Source organism: Oncorhynchus keta, unplaced genomic scaffold (assembly GCF_023373465.1).
Source record: "Oncorhynchus keta strain PuntledgeMale-10-30-2019 unplaced genomic scaffold, Oket_V2 Un_contig_1770_pilon_pilon, whole genome shotgun sequence".
NCBI lineage: Eukaryota > Metazoa > Chordata > Actinopteri > Salmoniformes > Salmonidae > Oncorhynchus > Oncorhynchus keta.
In genome coordinates, this window is record NW_026280537.1 from 164101 (window position 1) to 183412 (window position 19312).

Sequence of the window (19312 nt, forward strand, 5' to 3'; positions counted from 1 at the left end):
ACAGTGTGTTTAATCATTTATTTGCTGACCTGAATATATATAGTATAGTTTTATTAAAAAATATAACTTTTTAAATGTTTCCCTATTTGTATTTTTCAGAAATGCACTGGCGGATGGTCCTCCACACTTTGAGATCATTGTGAGGGGGATTTCACCAGTGGTTGAATAGAGTGGGCTTCCAGGGAAAATGTTGTTCGATGTTGCAGAAGTAACCAAGTGAGGCGGAACTTAGGGAAGGGTCAAATATGTGAGGCTTATTTGATCTAATAGTTCTGTGATGTTTAGGCTGTTACAAATGTACTGATATAAGTGGATGCAAGTTACATTCTGGCAACTTTAAGTAAAATAACTTAGTTGTGTATCTGCTTTCTCATTGGCTAGAATGTTACAACCTGATCTCCCTGTCTTTGATCATTGAGGAGATGCATTTCCATTGTTAGAGCGGTCACTATCTAGTCAATATAACAGATAAACATTGGTCTGGTGCTGTGTTTACGTATGCATGCTATCAACGTGGAAAGAGGCCTGGTACAGGATCTGATAGGGCCAAGTAGTGGAATAGTGGGGAGGTTTAGTGGGTGTAGGGTCTGATAGGGCCAAGTAGTGGAATAGTGGGGAGGTTTTAGTAAGGTGTGGTAGGTGTAGGGTCTGATAGGGCCAAGTAGTGGAATAGTGGGGAGGTTTTAGTGGGTGTAGGATCTGATAGGGCCAAGTAGTGGAATAGTGGGGAGGTTTTAGTGGGTGTAGGATCTGATAGTGCCAAGTAGTGGAATAGTGGTGAGTTTTTAATGGGTGTAGGATTTGTGCCAAATAGTGGAATAGTGGTTTTTAATGGGTGTAGGATTTGATAGGGCCAAATAGTGGAATAGTGGTGAGGTTTTAATGGGTGTAGGATCTGATAGGGCCAAGTAGGCTGAAAAGAGGAAGAGAGGGAGGAGGAGAGGAGGGAAGAGAGAGGAGAGAGCAGGAGGAGAAAGAGGAAGAAAGGAGGAGGAGAGGGAGGAAGAGAGAGGAGAGAGCAAGTGGAAAAGAGGAAGAAGGAGGAGGGAGGGAGAGGAGGAAGAGAGAGGAGAGAGCAGGAGGAAAAGACAAAGGCAGAAAATAAAACAAGGATGGGGACAAAGGACAAAGGACAAAAGTCATTGGAAGAAATGGTTGTCGAATAAAGAAGGACCATAATGTTAAAGATGATTGTCCCTTTATTCAAGACACTGTAACCAACACTTAGGCACTTCAACGGTTAAATGGTTGAACAGTAACACTTTGGACAACACAGTAGAGATGTCTAATAATGTCCTGAGTTGTCCTTTCATGTGTGTTATGAGTATGTACATAATAGGAGTGCATTGCTAACCTGATCCCAGATCTGTTTGTGGTCTTGCCAGCCAACGTCGTTCTGCCCTGAACAAGGCAGTTTAACCCACTGTTCCCCAGTAGGCCGTCATTGTAAATAAGAAGTTGTTTGTAACTGACTTGCCTAGATAAATAAAGGCCATCGTGCCAGTCTGTCATTGCCAAGTCAACTCTTTGTCACCCCATTGTCATGTTTGGCTTGACACAAATGAGTGACAGGAGTTGTCATGATGGCACAAACAGACTGGCACTCAGACTAGTGCATTGAGTCTCCTTCACAAGAGGACCATTTCATTTCAGACACTCTCTGCTGTGTCACACAGCTCCCTGTATTGAGGTGGTTGAGAGGTGAAGATCACAGGTGGCACATCAACCTTTCTTCTCATCTGGCAGAGTATTGTGATGGCCAGGACAACTCCAACATCCTGAGGACCAGACACACAGTAACGGTTCAGTCAGGATTGACGGAGCAGGTGACCAGATGCTGAGTGTGATAGATGATGGTTCAATCTAATAGGCCTACACTCAACACCTATGGTAAAAATCACTATAGTACAGCGTTGGGGTGTGATAGAAAAATTACATATTTACCTGATTTGTTAATTATTAATAGTTTGCAATTAATGTTTAATAGATAGAAGGATATTTCTGTCCTGTTAGTTTCTATTTTATTATGGTCTCCACTCTAGTTCCCTGCAGCTAATCTGGGCATATGGTCACCAGAGATGATTTGAGCTGACAAATGAGTTGAAGACTGCATTACATAGTAAAGATGTGATGGGTGTAACCAAGAGAGGAGTTTAGAACAATTCCTCATTGTCTCTAAATCATTCTTCCATCTTGGAAACTAAGCCAGGGTGGGGTTAAGACAACAACCCAAGTGCAGATAACGACAGGATGCAGCCAGTGGCTTATGATACTCCTTGGTCTGCATGGGGGGTTGAACCAACCATGACTGAGCATTGTTAGTGTCAGCTATATACAGTACTCTGTATTTGTGTAAGGTTAAGAGGTTAGGGGGGTCAACCATCCTCAGTATTGCAATAATTAATCAATATTAAATAAAGATGATTGTTTGAAGAAATGACCAAGTCTCTCTCAGTACTGAATTTCATGACAGTTAGCATCCTGACTTTCAGATGTTTTAATTGTTCTTGTTTACTTGTATGTACTGTGTACTGCAATTCAGATTTTAGCTGCCACATCAGTAATAATTATAATAAACAAATACTACTAAAGTTTTCAATTCGGGTAGTCAATTTAATTTAATTTCCTGAATTGAAAAATCCACTACGGACTATTTTGGTGGAATTGAATTTCAATTGATTTGATTGAAAAAACTGAATGGACCCCAACCCTGAAATGGATAAATAGTACAGACAGAGATCTGAAATACATACCCATAATGCTGTCAGTGCTACTAATGTTCCTATCATCAGGCTGATTGCATAGCCCATGGAAGAGAGCAGGATGGGAAGACATGGCTGAAAATGACAAATTTAGAGTTTATCATTTTGTGAGAAAAACAAGAGTATGTGTGTCCGTATTATATCAGAACAAATATCAGTTTATTGTATCAGAGACTGTATCAGTACTGTAAATCCTCTTTGTATATCAAACTAGAATTATGGCATTGTAATGGTGTAGTGGAATGACATGATTTTACCTCTTTATATACCAGCATGTGTTCATCCATGAATCCCTTGTGGTCATCATCCTCAGACATATCACTGTTGGGATAGTGAATAACAAATATTGTATTGTTACCACGAGCAACCTGAAATAGAATGTGACATGGGCTCATTAAAATATACAAATTGATCTTCCCGAAAGACATAACAGATTTATTTAACACAGACTGACACACTGAATCCTCCTCAGCATACACACAACAACAACATCATCATCAAGTTAACTTATTTAACACTGCAGACTCACACATTCAAAGTCTGTTGAGTCCTCATCAGAACAGAGACAGGAGATGGGGATGTCTGTGCCCCAGTCTTGGTAGCCTTGTACGAGCCCACAGCATTTGAACTGAAAGTGAAGGAAACAGAACAACAGACACTTTAAAACATGTAATGATTTCCAGAACTATAAGGCCTTGAAGCCTACTCCATGGAGACATCTCCAATGAAAGAGCTTTAGTCCAGAACTATAAGGCCTTGAAGCCTACTCCATGGAGACATCTCCAATGAAGAGCTTTTAGTCCAGAACTATAAGGCCTTGAAGCCTACTCCATGGAGACATCTCAATGAAAGAGCTTTTAGTCCAGAACTATAAGGCCTTGAAGCCTACTCCATGGAGACATCTCCAATGAAAGAGCTTTTAGTCCAGAACTATAAGGCCTTGAAGCCTACTCCATGGAGACATCTCCAATGAAAGAGCTTTTAGTCCAGGACTATAAGGCCTTGAAGCCTACTCCATGGAGACATCTCCAATGAAAGAGCTTTTAGTCCAGAACTATAAGGCCTTGAAGCCTACTCCATGGAGACATCTCCAATGAAAGAGCTTTTAGTCCAGGACTATAAGGCCTTGAAGCCTACTCCATGGAGACATCTCCAATGAAAGAGCTTTTAGTCCAGGACTATAAGGCCTTGAAGACTACTCCATGGAGACATCTCAATGAAAGAGCTTTAGTCCAGAACTATAAGGCCTTGAAGCCTACTCCATGGAGACATCTCCAATGAAAGAGCTTTTAGTCCAGAACTATAAGGCCTTGAAGCCTACTCCATGGAGACATCTCCAATGAAAGAGCTTTTTAGTCCCAGAACTATAAGGCCTTGAAGACTACTCCATGGAGACATCTCCAATGAAAGAGCTTTTAGTCCAGGAACTATAAGGCCTTGAAGCCTACTCCATGGAGACATCTCCAATGAAAGAGCTTTAGTCCAGAACTATAAGGCCTTGAGACTACTCCATGGAGACATCTCCAATGAAAGAGCTTTTAGTCCAGAACTATAAGGCCTTGAAGACTACTCCATGGAGACATCTCCAATGAAAGAGCTTTTAGTCCAGAACTATAAGGCCTTGAAGCCTACTCCATGGAGACATCTCCAATGAAAAGAGCTTTTAGTCCAGAACTATAAGGCCTTGAAGCCTACTCCATGGAGACATCTCCAATGAAAGAGCTTTTAGTCCAGAACTATAAGGCCTTGAAGCCTACTCCATGGAGACATCTCCAATGAAAGAGCTTTTAGTCAGGACTAGGTTTACATCATCTGTGTCCGGAAAACACATCGCAGACACTTTTTATCCCAAACAACCCCATTTGTACAGTGTCTACCAGCCCCAAAGACTCACCCATGGAAAAACCTACCTAATTACAAAGGTGGAAGCACACAACCTGTCCTGGATTGGCCGAGACCTAAGAAGTACTCAATGAAGGTGACTTACATTAGCTTGAAAGTAGTATATCTGTTCTATATCGTTTTGTTTCGCTCCACTGAGAGGCATCATGGCTAGGTCTTCCTTTCTGCTTAACTCCTCCATCTTGGAAATGAATGAGGTTTACATTGAATGTTATATTCACAGCTAAAACCTATACAGTAATCATCTATGACTTTGATAGGAACAGACTGAATTATCAAGAGTCAGATATATTCCACCATCATGCTTTATACTATAACATTTATGTTACATTTAACTCTAATATATTTTCACCGGAACAGCAAACAAACATTGGCTCAAGGTTGAATTGAAAAGGTAAGATACATATAAGCTGTAGACTGTACCTTGTGTTTGGCTTGATATACTTTCACACACTCCACAAACAGGTATAGGCTGGCCAGTGACATACCTACTGAAAACTACACACATATTGGGGTTGTCAAGCAAAATCAATACTTAAAGGTTCATTCAAATCAAATCACTTCAAACCATATCACACTTTCTGGGAAACATGTTGGAAACAGGTCATGGGAAAATGGTTGAGTTGAGTTCTAAGGCCATGACTTGTCAGAAAGGAACCGTTTTGCACGTCAGTAGACACTAACCTGATCCCAGATCTGTTTGTGTTGTATAGCCAACCCCTATGGTCATTGTCCAAGACAACACCAACAGATCTTGGACCAGGGCAGCTACTACTTTAGGGTACAGGTCTTGGCAAGCTTACCAGAATCACAGCCCACTTCTTCTCCTTGCAAGCTCCATAGACCCCAAAGATTGACAGGACCAGGGTTGCTGCTTCTAGGACATACAGAACTGCTATCCCTGGCAGCATCTTGTCTATCTGTGAGTAGGAAGACAAGTCAAATTCATGAAATGGCAATTATGGGTTTATAATCATAATATTACAATGATACTGCTGGATTCTAGCCTGGTCTCAGATCTGTTTATGCTGTATAGCCAACACCTATGGTTGTTGTCATGCCAAACACTGTAGGAGTTGGAAAGACAGCACAAACAGATCTGGGACCAGGCTAATGGACACAGAATTATTATAACAAAATGTGTATGACATAATAAGGAAATGCAATAGGAGCTATAAAAATAACAATTACTTCTTCTGATTGGTGGAAGTACCCATGTCCAAATAAGGTGATGGCCAACAGAGGGAGCTGATGATCTGAAGAGAATACAACACATGATACAATCATTACAATGTACAGTGAGGAATTCTACTGATTATAGTTGATCCTAATCATTACAATGTACAGGGTATTATAGTAAATTCTACTGATAATGCACAGTAAAGGTTGATACAATCATTACAATGTACAGGGTATTATACTGAGAATTCTACTGATAATGCACAGTAAAGGTTGATATAATCATTACAATGTACAGGGTATTATAGTGAGAATTCTACTGATAATGCACAGTAAAGGTTGATACAATCATTACAATGTACAGGGTATTATAGTGAGAATTCTACTGATAATGCACAGTAAAGGTTGATACAATCATTACAATGTACAGGGTATTATAGTGAGAATTCTACTGATAATGCACAGTAAAGGTTGATACAATCATTACAATGTACAGGGTATTATAGTGAGAATTCTACTGATAATGCACAGTAAAGGTTGATACAATCATTACAATGTACAGGGTATTATACTGAGAATTCTACTGATAATGCACAGTAAAGGTTGATACAATCATTACAATGTACAGGGTATTATACTGAGAATTCTACTGATAATGCACAGTAAAGGTTGATACAGTCATTACAATGTACAGGGTATTATAGTGAGAATTCTACTGATAATGCACAGTAAAGGTTGATACAATCATTACAATGTACAGGGTATTATTCTGAGAATTCTACTGATAATGCACAGTAAAGGTTGATACAATCATTACAATGTACAGGGTATTATAGTGAGAATTCTACTGATAATGCACAGTAAAGGTTGATACAATCATTACAATGTACAGGGTATTATTCTGAGAATTCTACTGATAATGCACAGTAAAGGTTGATACAATCATTACAATGTACAGGGTATTATAGTGAGAATTCTACTGATAATGCACAGTAAAGGTTGATACAATCATTACAATGTACAGGGTATTATAGTGAGAATTCTACTGATAATGCACAGTAAAGGTTGATACAATCATTACAATGTAAGGGTATTATACAATGCACAGTAAAGGTTGATACAATCATTATACAGTATTATTCTGAGAATTCTACTGATAATGCACAGTAAAGGTTGATACAATCATTACAATGTACAGGGGAAATTCTACTGATAATGCACAGTAAAGGTTGATACAATCATTACAATGTACAGGGTATTATACTGAGAATTCTACTGATAATGCACAGTAAAGGTTGATACAATCATTACAATGTACAGGGTATTATACTGAGAATTCTACTGATAATGCACAGTAAAGGTTGATACAATCATTACAATGTACAGGGTATTATTCTGGGAATTATACTGATAATGCACAGTAAAGGTTGATACAATCATTACAATGTACAGGGTATTATTCTGAGAATTCTACTGATAATGCACAGTAAAGGTTGATACAATCATTACAATGTACAGGGTATTATACTGAGAATTCTACTGATAATGCACAGTAAAGGTTGATACAGTCATTACAATGTACAGGGTATTATTCTGAGAATTCTACTCATGCTTCATCATGAGTCATGAGGGATGGAATTATTTACAGGGTTTTTGAGCAGAGGGTTAATGAGTTTACAATATTTCATATGTATCATTTATAAATAGCCTATCAATGATTACATGAATAGCTGAAATGTTCATTTAGTTGGCTGTTTACTAATCAAATATACTTACAAACCCTTTGTGGTATGCCATGTGTCTGAGTTAATAAACATGACATAACTTTATAACATGCTGCAGCTTAAGTAGAATATGCGGAGACAATAAATACATATGTTGAACACATCTCCACAAGCCACACCTAAAAAAACGGATTCCAGTGAAAGTTTAAACATGACAGCTGATATAAAATGGTAACTACGTAGGCTACAACATCTATTTTCTTTTACTTCTTAGTTCTTCAACAACAACAAGCGCTGCAATAAATGTGGGGATGGAAGTCATATAACTAAACGTGTCTACACGGTCATAAGTGACCGATAAAAAAAACGAATTCATCAACTCGAATGAAATAAGGCCAATAGACTGGAAGATCTTACCCCTATCAAGACACACACACAAATGAACGCCCGTTTTACCCAGATATGAATTCTTCCCATTTTAATATTTGGTTATGATACAAACAACAGCTTAGATAAATTGTTCACTTCAGAGAGGGCTAACTTAAATGCAGAAAATGGATCGCTCGATTTCTTTAACCGGTTTTCTTGTCTAACGACTCAAACTGAATTATTCCGCTGCTCTATGTTCGCTACATACTTTGGAGAATAAACTAAGGTCCATGGGCGTGGCGTATCGTTTTGACAGAGCAAAGGTCTTTGTTGACATACTGCTGAATGGTGTTTGGTTACATGGGGGGACTAGCCCACATGAACGCAACCTCCCATGTTATGTTGGCCAGTGCACGATGGCTGAGATCAGGCAGGCTAAAAGGAACTACATGGTCAATCTGCTGTCTGCGTTGGCCTTGCAGCATTTATGGTGATAGGGCCTCTACTTCTTACGCTTTGCGGGCAGCGCAGAACTGTTAACGTTTTGATCCCAGCGCGACGAAATGAAGCGCCCCGCACTCTTGGCCTCACACGACAGCAGTGAACATTGCAGAAACATAACGCTGTGCTGCATATCTCACCGCTTTCTTTCATGTGCTGTACTCTCCTGACGTCAAATAATCAACACTTCTTCATATTGATTCAATGGTTTGTGGTCAGTTAACCAATGGAATATGGTGTCAATATTAAAAACGAAATATATATTAGCAAATACAAATTACAAGTGCTATAAACTATATCGTTATTTTCATGAAGAAACGTTCAGTTTCTGCAAAATGTTCACTGCAAGCGTTCGAGGCCAAGGCTTAATTTCGTTAGCGCAGGAATCAACCATCGAGACTTGTCAGGATCAAATCAAATCAACGTTTCACAACAGGTGAAATGCCTTACAGTGAAATGCTTACTTACCGGCTCTAACCAATAGTGCAAAAAAGGCGTAATAGGTAAGTAAAGAAAAAAACAACAGTAAAAAAAGACAGGCTATACACAATAGTCTGGGTAGCCATTTGATTACCTGTTCAGGAGTCTTATGGCTTGGGGGGTAAAACTGTTGAGAAGCCTTTTTGTCCTAGACTTGGCACTCCGGTACCGCTTGCCATGCGGTAGTAGAGATAACAGTATATGACTGGGGTGGCTAGGGTCTTTGACAATTTGTAGGGCCTTCCTCTGACACCGCCTGGTGTAGAGGTCCTGGATGGCAGACATCTTAGCCCCAGTGATGTACTGGGCCATCGCACTACCCTCTGTAGTGCCTTGCGGTCAGAGGCCGAGCAATTGCCATACCAGGCAGTGATGCAACCAGTCAGAATGCTCTCGATGTTGCAGCTGTAGAACCTTTGAGGATCTCAGGACCCTGACAAATCTTTTTAGTTTCCTGAGGGGAATAGGCTTTTGTGTCCTCTTCACAACTGTCTTGGTGTGTTTGGACCGTTCTAGTTTGTTGTTGATGTGGAACATTATCTTCACACAAGATCAGAAGATCAAGAAAACTGATTTAGCGTGTATCAGATTGCATAGTAAATCTCAAATGATCAGAACAGGAGTTAAGAAAAGCATGGAACGCCTGGAGCTGTTTTGCATCACCCCTCCACAGAACAAAAATATCATCAATATACCGTTTCCAAATGATGTTAGGCAAGATTTTTTTTGTTGAGGGGATTGAAAATAGACTGTTTCTCCATGTAACCCACATACAAATTAGCATAGTTAGGAGCCATGGGGGATCCCATAGCAGTACCCTTCGTCTGAATAAAGAAATCATTTAGAAACATGAAATAGTTATGTGTGAGTACTATTTCAGACAATGTTATAATGCAGTCACTGGAATGTAGTTCATTAGGATCACGTTGCAGAAGAAAATGTTCATAGATTCAATACCGCCCTCATATTGTGTATAACGACTCAACATCAAAAGTAACACAAAGGTATTCTCCAGGAGAGGATCAAGAGATTATTCTCAGGAGGAGCTGTTCTGCGAAGTGGTCTAATCAAGTACAAAAGTACCCAGGGGCTGTTACTGCATCAATGGGCTACAATGCCCTTTTTGTAACATAGTGTAATTTCGGCAAAGTCATAAAGTGGCAATTTTGGTGTCCAAAAGTTATGTACTTTTTGGTTAAGGAGGAGCTGTTCTGGGAAGTGGTCATTTCTAATGTCAAAAAGCTGTCATGACACTCAAAAGTAGATAGAGAATAAGGACTGTTACTGCATCAATGACCCACCCCAGCTACAGCAGGACTGTCCTATCCATGTTACAACCGACCCACCCTTATCAGCAGGGGAATAAGGACTGTCCTATCCATGTACAACCACGACCCATATCGAATAAGGACTGTCCTATCCATGAGTACAACCGACCCACCCTTATCAGCAGGACGAATAAGGACTGTCCTATACATAGTACAAGACCCACCTTATGGACTGTCCTATACATGAGTACAACCGACCCACCCTTATCAGCAGGGTGAATAAGGACTGTCCTAATAGTACAACCGACCCACCCTTATCAGCAGGACGAATAAGGACTGTCCCTATACTTTATCAGCAGGACGAATAAGGACTGTTACATCTTATCAGCCCACCCTTATCAGCAGGACGAATAAGGACTGTCCTATCCATGGTAGGACAGGTAAAGGACTGTATATCTGAACCCACCCTTATCAGCAGGGAATAAGGACTGTCATTATCCAGGAGACTAAGGACTGTCCTATCCTTCAGCAGGACGAATAAGGACTGTGCATTGTACAGCGACCCACCCTTATCAGCAGGACGAATAAGGACTGTCCTATCCATGAGTACAACCGACCCACCCTTATCAGCAGGACGAATAAGGACTGTCCTATCCATGAGTACAACCGACCCACCCTTATCAGCAGGACGAATAAGGACTGTCCTATCCATGAGTACAACCGACCCACCCTTATCAGCAGGACGAATAAGGACTGTCCTATCCATGAGTACAACCGACCCACCCTTATCAGCAGGACGAATAAGGACTGTCCTAAGGACTGTCCTATCAGCAGGACGAATAAGGACTGTCCTATACAAGTACAACCGACCCACCCTTATCAGCAGGACGAATAAGGACTGTACAACGACCCACCCTATCCTACAACCGACCCACCCTTATCCAGCAGGACGAATAAGGACTGTCCTATATAAGGACTGTCCTATACAAGTACAACCGACCCACCCTTATCAGCAGGACGAATAAGGACTGTCCTATAAGTACAGGCCCACCCTTATCAGCAGGACGAATAAGGACTGTTTTACATTACAACCGACCCACCCTTATCAGCAGGACGAATAAGGACTGTCCTATACATGGTACAACCGACCCACCTTATCAGCAGGACGAATAAGGACTGTCCTGTACATGAGTACAACCGACCCACCCTTATCAGCAGGACGAATAAGGACTGTCTCAGCATACATAAGGAGTACAACCGACCCACCCTTCAGCAGGACGAATAAGGACTGTCCTAGCAGTACAACCGACCCACCCTTATCAGCAGGACGAATAAGGACTGTCTATACATGAGGACCGACCCACCCTTATCAGCAGGACGAATAAGGACTGTCCTATCCAAAATACAACCGACCCACCCTTATCAGCAGGACGAATAAGGACTGTCCTATACAAAGGACGAATAAGGACTGTCTATACACCGACCCACCCTTATCAGCAGGACGAATAAGGACTGTCCCTATCCATGAGGTACAACCCACCCTTATCAGCAGGCGAATAAGGACTAACGTATCGGATTGTAAATCAAGCAAAGCTTGTTTTCATCCTTAGGTAAATTATGGAAAGATTTGGACCCCTGTTTATTCTTAGTAGCTGTCCAACATCTTTTTCCATAAGTCTGCAATATGTCTCAGAGTGATTGCGATTGGCTGGAGGTATAAAATAACTCTTGCTTCTAAAGGAGTCAAAGTATGTACAGGAGAGCAATCTACTGGTTCAATAGAAGTGTCAGAATTAGGGGAGCTAAAGTATTCCCATAAACGGATGTTTCTAAAAAACTTAAACATGTCTACCTTTATTAATCTTCTTGTGACTCCCCATCCCCGGGTCGGGAGCGTAATCATCGACTGACACTAATTAGCATAATGCAGCGCAACGGACATAAATCTTCCTAGAAAATCTTCCGATTCATGAAAATCACAAGTGAAATATATTGGAACACAGCTTAGCCTTTTGTTAATCACCCTGTCATCTCAGATTTTCAAAATATGCACAGCCAAAGCTAGACAAGCATTTCTGTAAGTTTATCGATAGACTAGCATAGCATTGTGCCTTGCTAGCAGCAGGCAACCTTGTCACGAAAATCAGAAAAGCAATCCAAATTAAATCGTTTACCTTTGATGAACTTCGGATGTTTTCACTCACGAGACTCCCAGGTAGATAGCCAAATTTCATTTTTTCCCCCAAAGATTATTTTGTAGGAGAAATAGCTCCGTTTGTTCTTCACGTTTGGCTGAGAAATCGCACGGAAATTGCAGTCATGAAAACTGCAAAAATATTCCAAATTAGCTCCATAATATCAACAGAAACATGGCAAACGTTGTTTATAATCGATCCTCAAGGTGTTTTCAAATATCTATTCGATAATATATATGTCAGGACAATTAGTTTTTAAGTAGGACCGATTGCAGTAATGGCTACCTCTGTATTTTACACGAGAGTCACCCTGGGAGCCATCAGTTGACCACTTACGCAATGTAGCCGCCTACGGCTATTCTTCAACATAAATGCGTAAAACTACGTCACAATGCTGTAGACACCTTGGGGAATACGTAGAAAGCGTAAGCTGGTTGATAGCACATCCACAGCTCAATAGGGACTCATTGGAACACAGCGCTTTCAAAATATAGGGCACTTCCGGATTGGATTTTTTCTCAGGCTTTCGCCTGCAACATCAGTTCTGTTATACTCACAGACAATATCTTTACAGTTTTGAAAACGTTAGTGTTTTCTATCCAAAGCTGTCAATTATATGCATATTCTAGCATCTTGTCCTGACAAAATATCCCGTTTAAAAAGGGAACGTTTTTTTCAAAAATGAAAATACTGCCCCTAGAGTCGCAACAGGTTTTAACATCAACATCGTTGCACTGGGTTGTAAAGGCACAAAATATAACCCTTTATTAAGCAAGAGAGACGTGGGCAGGGCTCAATATCTTGCTTGATAAATTAAAGACACTCAGTCCCGTGGGTTCTGGGACCGTGTGAACGGTCTCCCTCTGCCTCTGATAGTCGTTTCTTCTTACCCTGTCGAGTGCGGCATCTCGTCGATGCGCGTGCCTGCGGCCTCCTCCGCCCTTCCGTCCGTCCAGTCTCTCGTTGAATAAAAAAACTACCACGGGAAGCGCTGGTTGTAGAGCGTTGATCAGACGGGGTGGATGGATAGAAAGCGGCATCCCTCCTCGTCTGCCATGGAGAGGAGGAGCAGGACCTCGTCAGGGTTTCTCCAGAAGTAGACTTTATTCTCGGCCTTGTCTTTTTTGTCTTGGTTGAATTTCTTGATTTTAAGTTCCTTTATTTCTTAAGACAACTTGTCCTGGGCTTGGTTAGTTTTCATCCGTTCATTTGATATATGCCATCATCATTAACAGCTATTTTTAAAGCTGTGCGTTTTGTCTTTAATCGTGTTATCCATTACAATAAATAAATCATTCTTCAACTGGTCAACAATTAACGTCATTAAACCAATAGAGCATTTGTTCAGGATGGCACACCAGCGCTCACAGAAGTCATCTATCTGTAAGCGAGATGGTTCTTTTTGCCACCTGAGTCCCCGTGGAATAATGCATTGACGCACATAATCACTAGAGTGACTATATGTAGATGCGTTCTCGTCTGGCGCTTAGATAAACGTAACAGTTCTTTCGAGAGGTCAGAATTACCTCCCGGAGGAATGACGGGAGTCTGAAACCTTGAAGATTTAACATAGTTTATTGGGTGCTTCTCTCTTCAATACAGTTTTCAGTTGGCTCTCTCTCATTCAACTGTCTTGGCTAGTCTTATACAATTCCAAATATCCAACGTACTAAAACACTATTTGTAAAAATGTATAAATTACCATTTTTATCTCATAGATACATTATTAAAATGTAATTCTCAAAATATCTCTAAATACAGCCAGTTAGAATGTTTCCACTCTGTGTGAATGTTCGTTGGTCCTGTCTCCATGACTACGACAGGCTAGCTTGACTGGAGCTAACTTTAGCCGACGTTAGCTCTATGCTAACAGACTTTTATAAATCAATTAAACTATCAAAACCTTGTAAAAAAAAAACACAATTATATCATTACATTCCGCTTAACTTGGTGTTTCATATCCTATGCTTTATAATTCGCTCACTGTGATTATGTTTAAAATATTTACTTCTCTCTTCAGTTTCAGTTGTCTCACTCATTCAAATTACTCACTGACTAGGCAGCTAGCGCGAGAGCCACTGTAGCCAGAGACTGCATGAAGCAACCGCTACTAGAGCAAGCGGCTTCCTCAGTGTGCCGAAACAAGCGGAACATCCATTGACTATAAATAGTGTAAATGGTTGCAAAATGCCTAAAATATGGCTACCATATACCTCACTATCTCCCACATTTCAGGTTGGCAACACAAGGAACCCAAACATGAGCTAAAAACGGTACTATTAAAACAGAAAGTATTACCCCTTTTTCACAGCACCTCTTTCCCTTTTTCTTGACAGAAAACTAAGACCAACAAGTAGCCTGCCTCTGACTTTATCAGAACGTTTCCATACTGGTATATAAATTCATCAATATAACGCCAACCAAACTCTTTTGGCCTTGGGGGGGTTTATTTATTTAATGCATTATACTGCCATTTTTACTATGATAGCATAATAAATAAATATGGTACCATATGGTATTTCCAAATATTACACAATCCATGCTTCCTTCCCTCCTCCGTAACTTGGCTTGGAGTAACCACTGATATCATAAGATTTACAGCAGATGTGTTATTTCAGTGATTAATAAAATGGAATGAGCAAGCAACCTGAACCATAAGTGAGAGTACCAGCTGTTCAGGGCGTCTGCGTGTCACGCTCTCCGTAGCCGATGTGGGTAAGACCTTTAAACAGGTTAACATCAACAAGGCCCCAGGACCAGGATGCATACTCGGAGCATGCACTGACCAGTTGGCAAAGTGTCTTCATTTTACATGTTTAATCTCTTACCCAGTCTGTAATACCTACATGTTACAAGCAGACCACCATAGTCCCTGTGCCCAAGGACGCCAAGGTAACCTGCCTAAATGGCTTGATACGCCCCATAACAGTCACATCTGTAGCCATGAAAAGCTTTGAAAGGCTTATCATGATCACATCAACACCATCATCCCAGACACCTGGACCCTCTCCAATTTGCATACCACCCCACTAGATCCACAGATGACATAATCTCTATTGCACTCCATACTGCCCTTTCCCACTTGGACAAAGGAACACCTACGTGAGAATGCTGTTCATTGACTACAGTTCAGCGTTCAACACCATAGTACCCTCAAGCTCATCACTAAGCTAAGGATCCAGGGACTGAAAGCACTCCCCTCTGCAACTGGGTCCTGAGTGAACATCTCCCTCTGCAACTGGATCTTGGTCTTCCCCAACGGGACGTCCCCAGGTGCTGAAGGTAGGCAACAACACATCCCCACGTTGACCGTAGTGCATACGGCCCAGTACATCACTGGGGCAGAGCTCCCTGCCATCCAGGACCTCTATACCTCATTGTGTATCCATTACTACGTGTTTGACTTGTCTATTATTTCTCTATTTTTCTTTCTCTCTGCATTGTAGGAAGGGCTCGTAGTAAGCATTTTCACTAACAGTCCATACCTGTTGTTGATGAAGCATGTGACAAATACAATTTGATTTGAAGGATGTTTTCATGTTGACAGTCATTATTGAGACCACACACTGTTAAAAATCCTTTCTTAAACCCTCAAGTTCAACTTATCTTTATTGTCCCCATTGGGAATATGTTGTGCAGTCAGGGTTCAACAATACAAAACGGCAACATTAAAAACAGTGACAACCCATACCAATACACACAACATGAAACAATGACATTGATAAAAGGCAATCATTGAGCAGAAGTGCAGCAATAAATCAACATTTAATTTAATGTGCAGATTCAGAAAGTTCATGGGCTGTGGGATAAAATAGTTATTGTATCTGCTGCTATTGAGTTTGGGAAGTCTAAAACGATGACCTAAGGGGAGAAGTGCAAAATTGTCCAAGGAGGGTAATCAGAGGACAGTCTAGGATACTGTTAGCTCTCCTCACCACATGCTTTCTGGATGTCACTGAGAGCTGTGCCTGTTGAACCCTGATGACCTGGCTGGCCACCTTAACCACACTGTCCAACCTAAACAGTGTCATCACGGTCTTGCTGACATTAAAAGAGTTCATCTTTCTCAACAACATAAGCCATTGCTAGCAATGAGAATCAGCCAAGCTTGGCCCTCTTCCGGGGGCCGGAACTGATAGAATCGACCCGGAATCGGATGTCGGACTCGGCCTGGAATCAAAATGAATGACTGCCCAGAATCGTCCGTTTCCATCTACGTGAGTTCAGTCGACTTTTGTGGCATCTTACCAGAATCCCCCAGAAGGGGCCTGATGCTAATTTAAATAAATGTATATAAAATTGCAATTTAGTCATTTTAAACATTACTATTTTACATTTATGCATACAAATTATACCCATCCACCCCCAAAAAAAAAATATGTAGGAGAAAACACTGTACACCTGATGACCGTGTCAGCGTGCATGCGCCTGGCCCACCACAGGAGTCGCTACATGGGGACGGGGACAAAGGACATCGCGTCCGGCCAAACCCTCCCTTAACTCGGACGACGCTGGGCCAATTGTGCGGGTCTCCCGGTCGCGGCCGGCACGGTTATCGAACTAGCATCTGTAGCAACGCAGTTTGCACATCGATGCAGTGTCTTAGACCACTGAGTCACTCGGGAGGACCCATCCAGCAACTTTTTAATGCTTGTCAATTGCCTTGCACAAAGTATCAAAATACTAAAATACTATAAGCAGGACTTGAAATGTTTTATTTAAATGTTAATTGTATTTTTGCTCACATAAACAATTAAAAATATGGAAAAATAAATAAATAATGAAATGCTAATTATATAAAGCAGCCGTGTAATCATCTGCCAGAGTAGCCCCAATCGACACGAGACCCAAGTAGTACATTTGGGACAGATAACTCTCATCGGAATATTTGAGTTCAATCCGCATCCTAGACAAGTTATACTGCCTAAGGCGGCCCAGACTCGGACCACATAACGTCGGCCAGTGTAACGCTCTCAGCAGGAATCTGCCCAGATCCACCATGCTACCTGGGAGACCTGTTAGAAAAGAAATGCACGCCCTTAAACTAGCAAAGGTTAACTAGCTGGATGGATCATTTTTTAATTACCACATTAAATTATATGCTGTCAAAGGGCAGAATAATATTCTCATAATTAACTATTATATTATTTTAATTCAATAACTGATACAGCACTTAAAAGCTTATATTATTTGAGTGTGCAAAGTTAACTAGCTAGCTTGATACTTAACTACCTGCTCTTCCAGCAACTATTTTCCCACGGTCAGTTTATCCAGGAGCGCTTTCTTCAGCGACTTCAGATCCTCCGATTTCTTTCTCTATCAAGTTGACAAAGGTAGTCAGGGAGATCTCCCTCACCCAATCCTGTTTCGGAGTCTTCATCATTTGTCGATATAGGGCTTTGTAGATCAGATTCATCACTTTGGCCGTTTTTGCTGCTCTGCAGAGGGCGCCGCCATCTTTCTTCTGTGTCTCTTCCACGTCAACAGCACGCAGATGTAAACACAGCACCGAACACAGCCGTCACCGTCTATACACCCCTCCAGTGGTGACAGTTCGTACTACGGGGCCTTTCACGGGTAAACACTTGGGACATTTCCAACTATAACACAATCCCGCTTCCTTCCATCCTCCATTCATTGGCTTCGAGTAACTAGTGATATCATAAGTGGAGTGGTGATAGCTTCAGACAATTTACCTTTGATGTGTTATTTCAGTGATTACTAAAGGGAATTAGGAAGGATGTTTTCAAAACAAGACCCTCTTCAGTGTTTGAGTGTCATGTTGACAATCAAGACCTCACAGGAAACAACTGGACATACTGTATGTGCTCAGTTATGTAGTTGTTGAACTAATCTGTTACCCTAGAAAGGAACAGTTACTCTCCAGCATTTCAAACCTACTGTAAAATAAGTATCCCCAACTGTCCTCGTTGGTTGGCCCTCGCTTCATACTCGTCGCCAAACCCACTGGCTACAGGTTATCTACAAGTCACTGCTAGGTAAAGCCCACGCCTTATCTCAGCTCACGAGTCATCATAGCAGCACCGACTCGTAGCACGTGCTCCAGCAGGTATGTCTCACTGGTCACCCCCAAAGCCAATTCTTCCTTTGGTCATCTTTCCTTCAGTTCTCTGCTGCCAATGACTGGAGCAGACTGCAAAAATCACTGAAGCTGGAGACTCATATCTCCCTCACCTGCTTCAAGCACCAGCTGTCAGAGCAGCTTACAGATCCTGCACCTGTACATAGCCCATCTGTAAACAGCCCATCTATCTACCTACCTCATCCCATACTGTATTTATTTATTTATCTTGCTCCTTTGCACCCCAGTATCTCTACTTGCACATTCATCCTCTGCACATCTACCATTCAGTGTTTAATTGCTCTATTGTAATTATTTTGCCACCATGGTCTATTTATTGCCTTAACTCCTTATCTTACCTCACCTCATTTGCACTCAGTGTATATAGACATTTTGTTTTCTTTTGTTCTACTGTATTATTGACTATGTTTTGTTTATTCCATGTGTAACTCTGTGTTGTTGTATGTGTCGAATTTCTATTCTTTATCTTGGCCAGGTCGCAGTTGCAAATGAGAACTTGTTCTCAACTAACCTACCTGGTTAAATAAAAGTGAAATAAAATAAATAAAAAAAATAAAATCCTTCATTTGTACATCCTTTTCCTGTGAATGGGGAATATTCTTGAGTCGGTTCCATTCTATCATATTAGTCTGTTCCTGCTATCATATGCTTGAGTCTGTTCCATTACTATCATAGTCCTGTTCCATTACTATCTTCCGAGTCTGTTCCATGTTACAGATGTTTTGTGGGGTTTATGCTTGACATTACGTCTGTTCCATTACTATCTTCTTCTCAAATAGCACTCTACAAAACTTTTTGCTAGAGCACAGATGTGCCATTTTGTGGGGTT

General features: G+C 41.1%; 1 protein-coding gene and 1 long non-coding RNA gene across 9 annotated transcripts; one reads left to right on the forward strand and one right to left on the reverse strand.

The window, feature by feature from the left end:
- Positions 1-1405: 1405 nt before the first annotated feature.
- LOC127919848 (tetraspanin-8-like) lies at positions 1406-5906 on the reverse strand. Its single transcript, XM_052503705.1, has 8 exons — positions 5856-5906; positions 5468-5584; positions 5088-5162; positions 4750-4845; positions 3292-3390; positions 3020-3130; positions 2754-2837; positions 1406-1778 (listed from the first exon to the last, which is right to left on the reverse strand). Exons 2-8 carry the CDS (start codon positions 5573-5575, stop codon positions 1650-1652), a joined length of 702 nt encoding a protein of 233 aa, XP_052359665.1. The 5' UTR covers positions 5576-5584; positions 5856-5906; the 3' UTR covers positions 1406-1649.
- Positions 5907-6130: 224 nt separating this feature from the next.
- On the forward strand, positions 6131-7434 carry LOC127919850 (uncharacterized). 8 transcript variants are annotated; one of them, XR_008104262.1, is made up of 3 exons: positions 6131-6907; positions 7072-7203; positions 7270-7434. It is a non-coding gene; the product is annotated as an uncharacterized LOC127919850 (long non-coding RNA). The 8 variants fall into 8 exon arrangements; XR_008104261.1 differs by having other exon boundaries at positions 7336-7432; XR_008104266.1 differs by having other exon boundaries at positions 7138-7203; positions 7336-7432.
- Positions 7435-19312: the final 11878 nt, after the last annotated feature.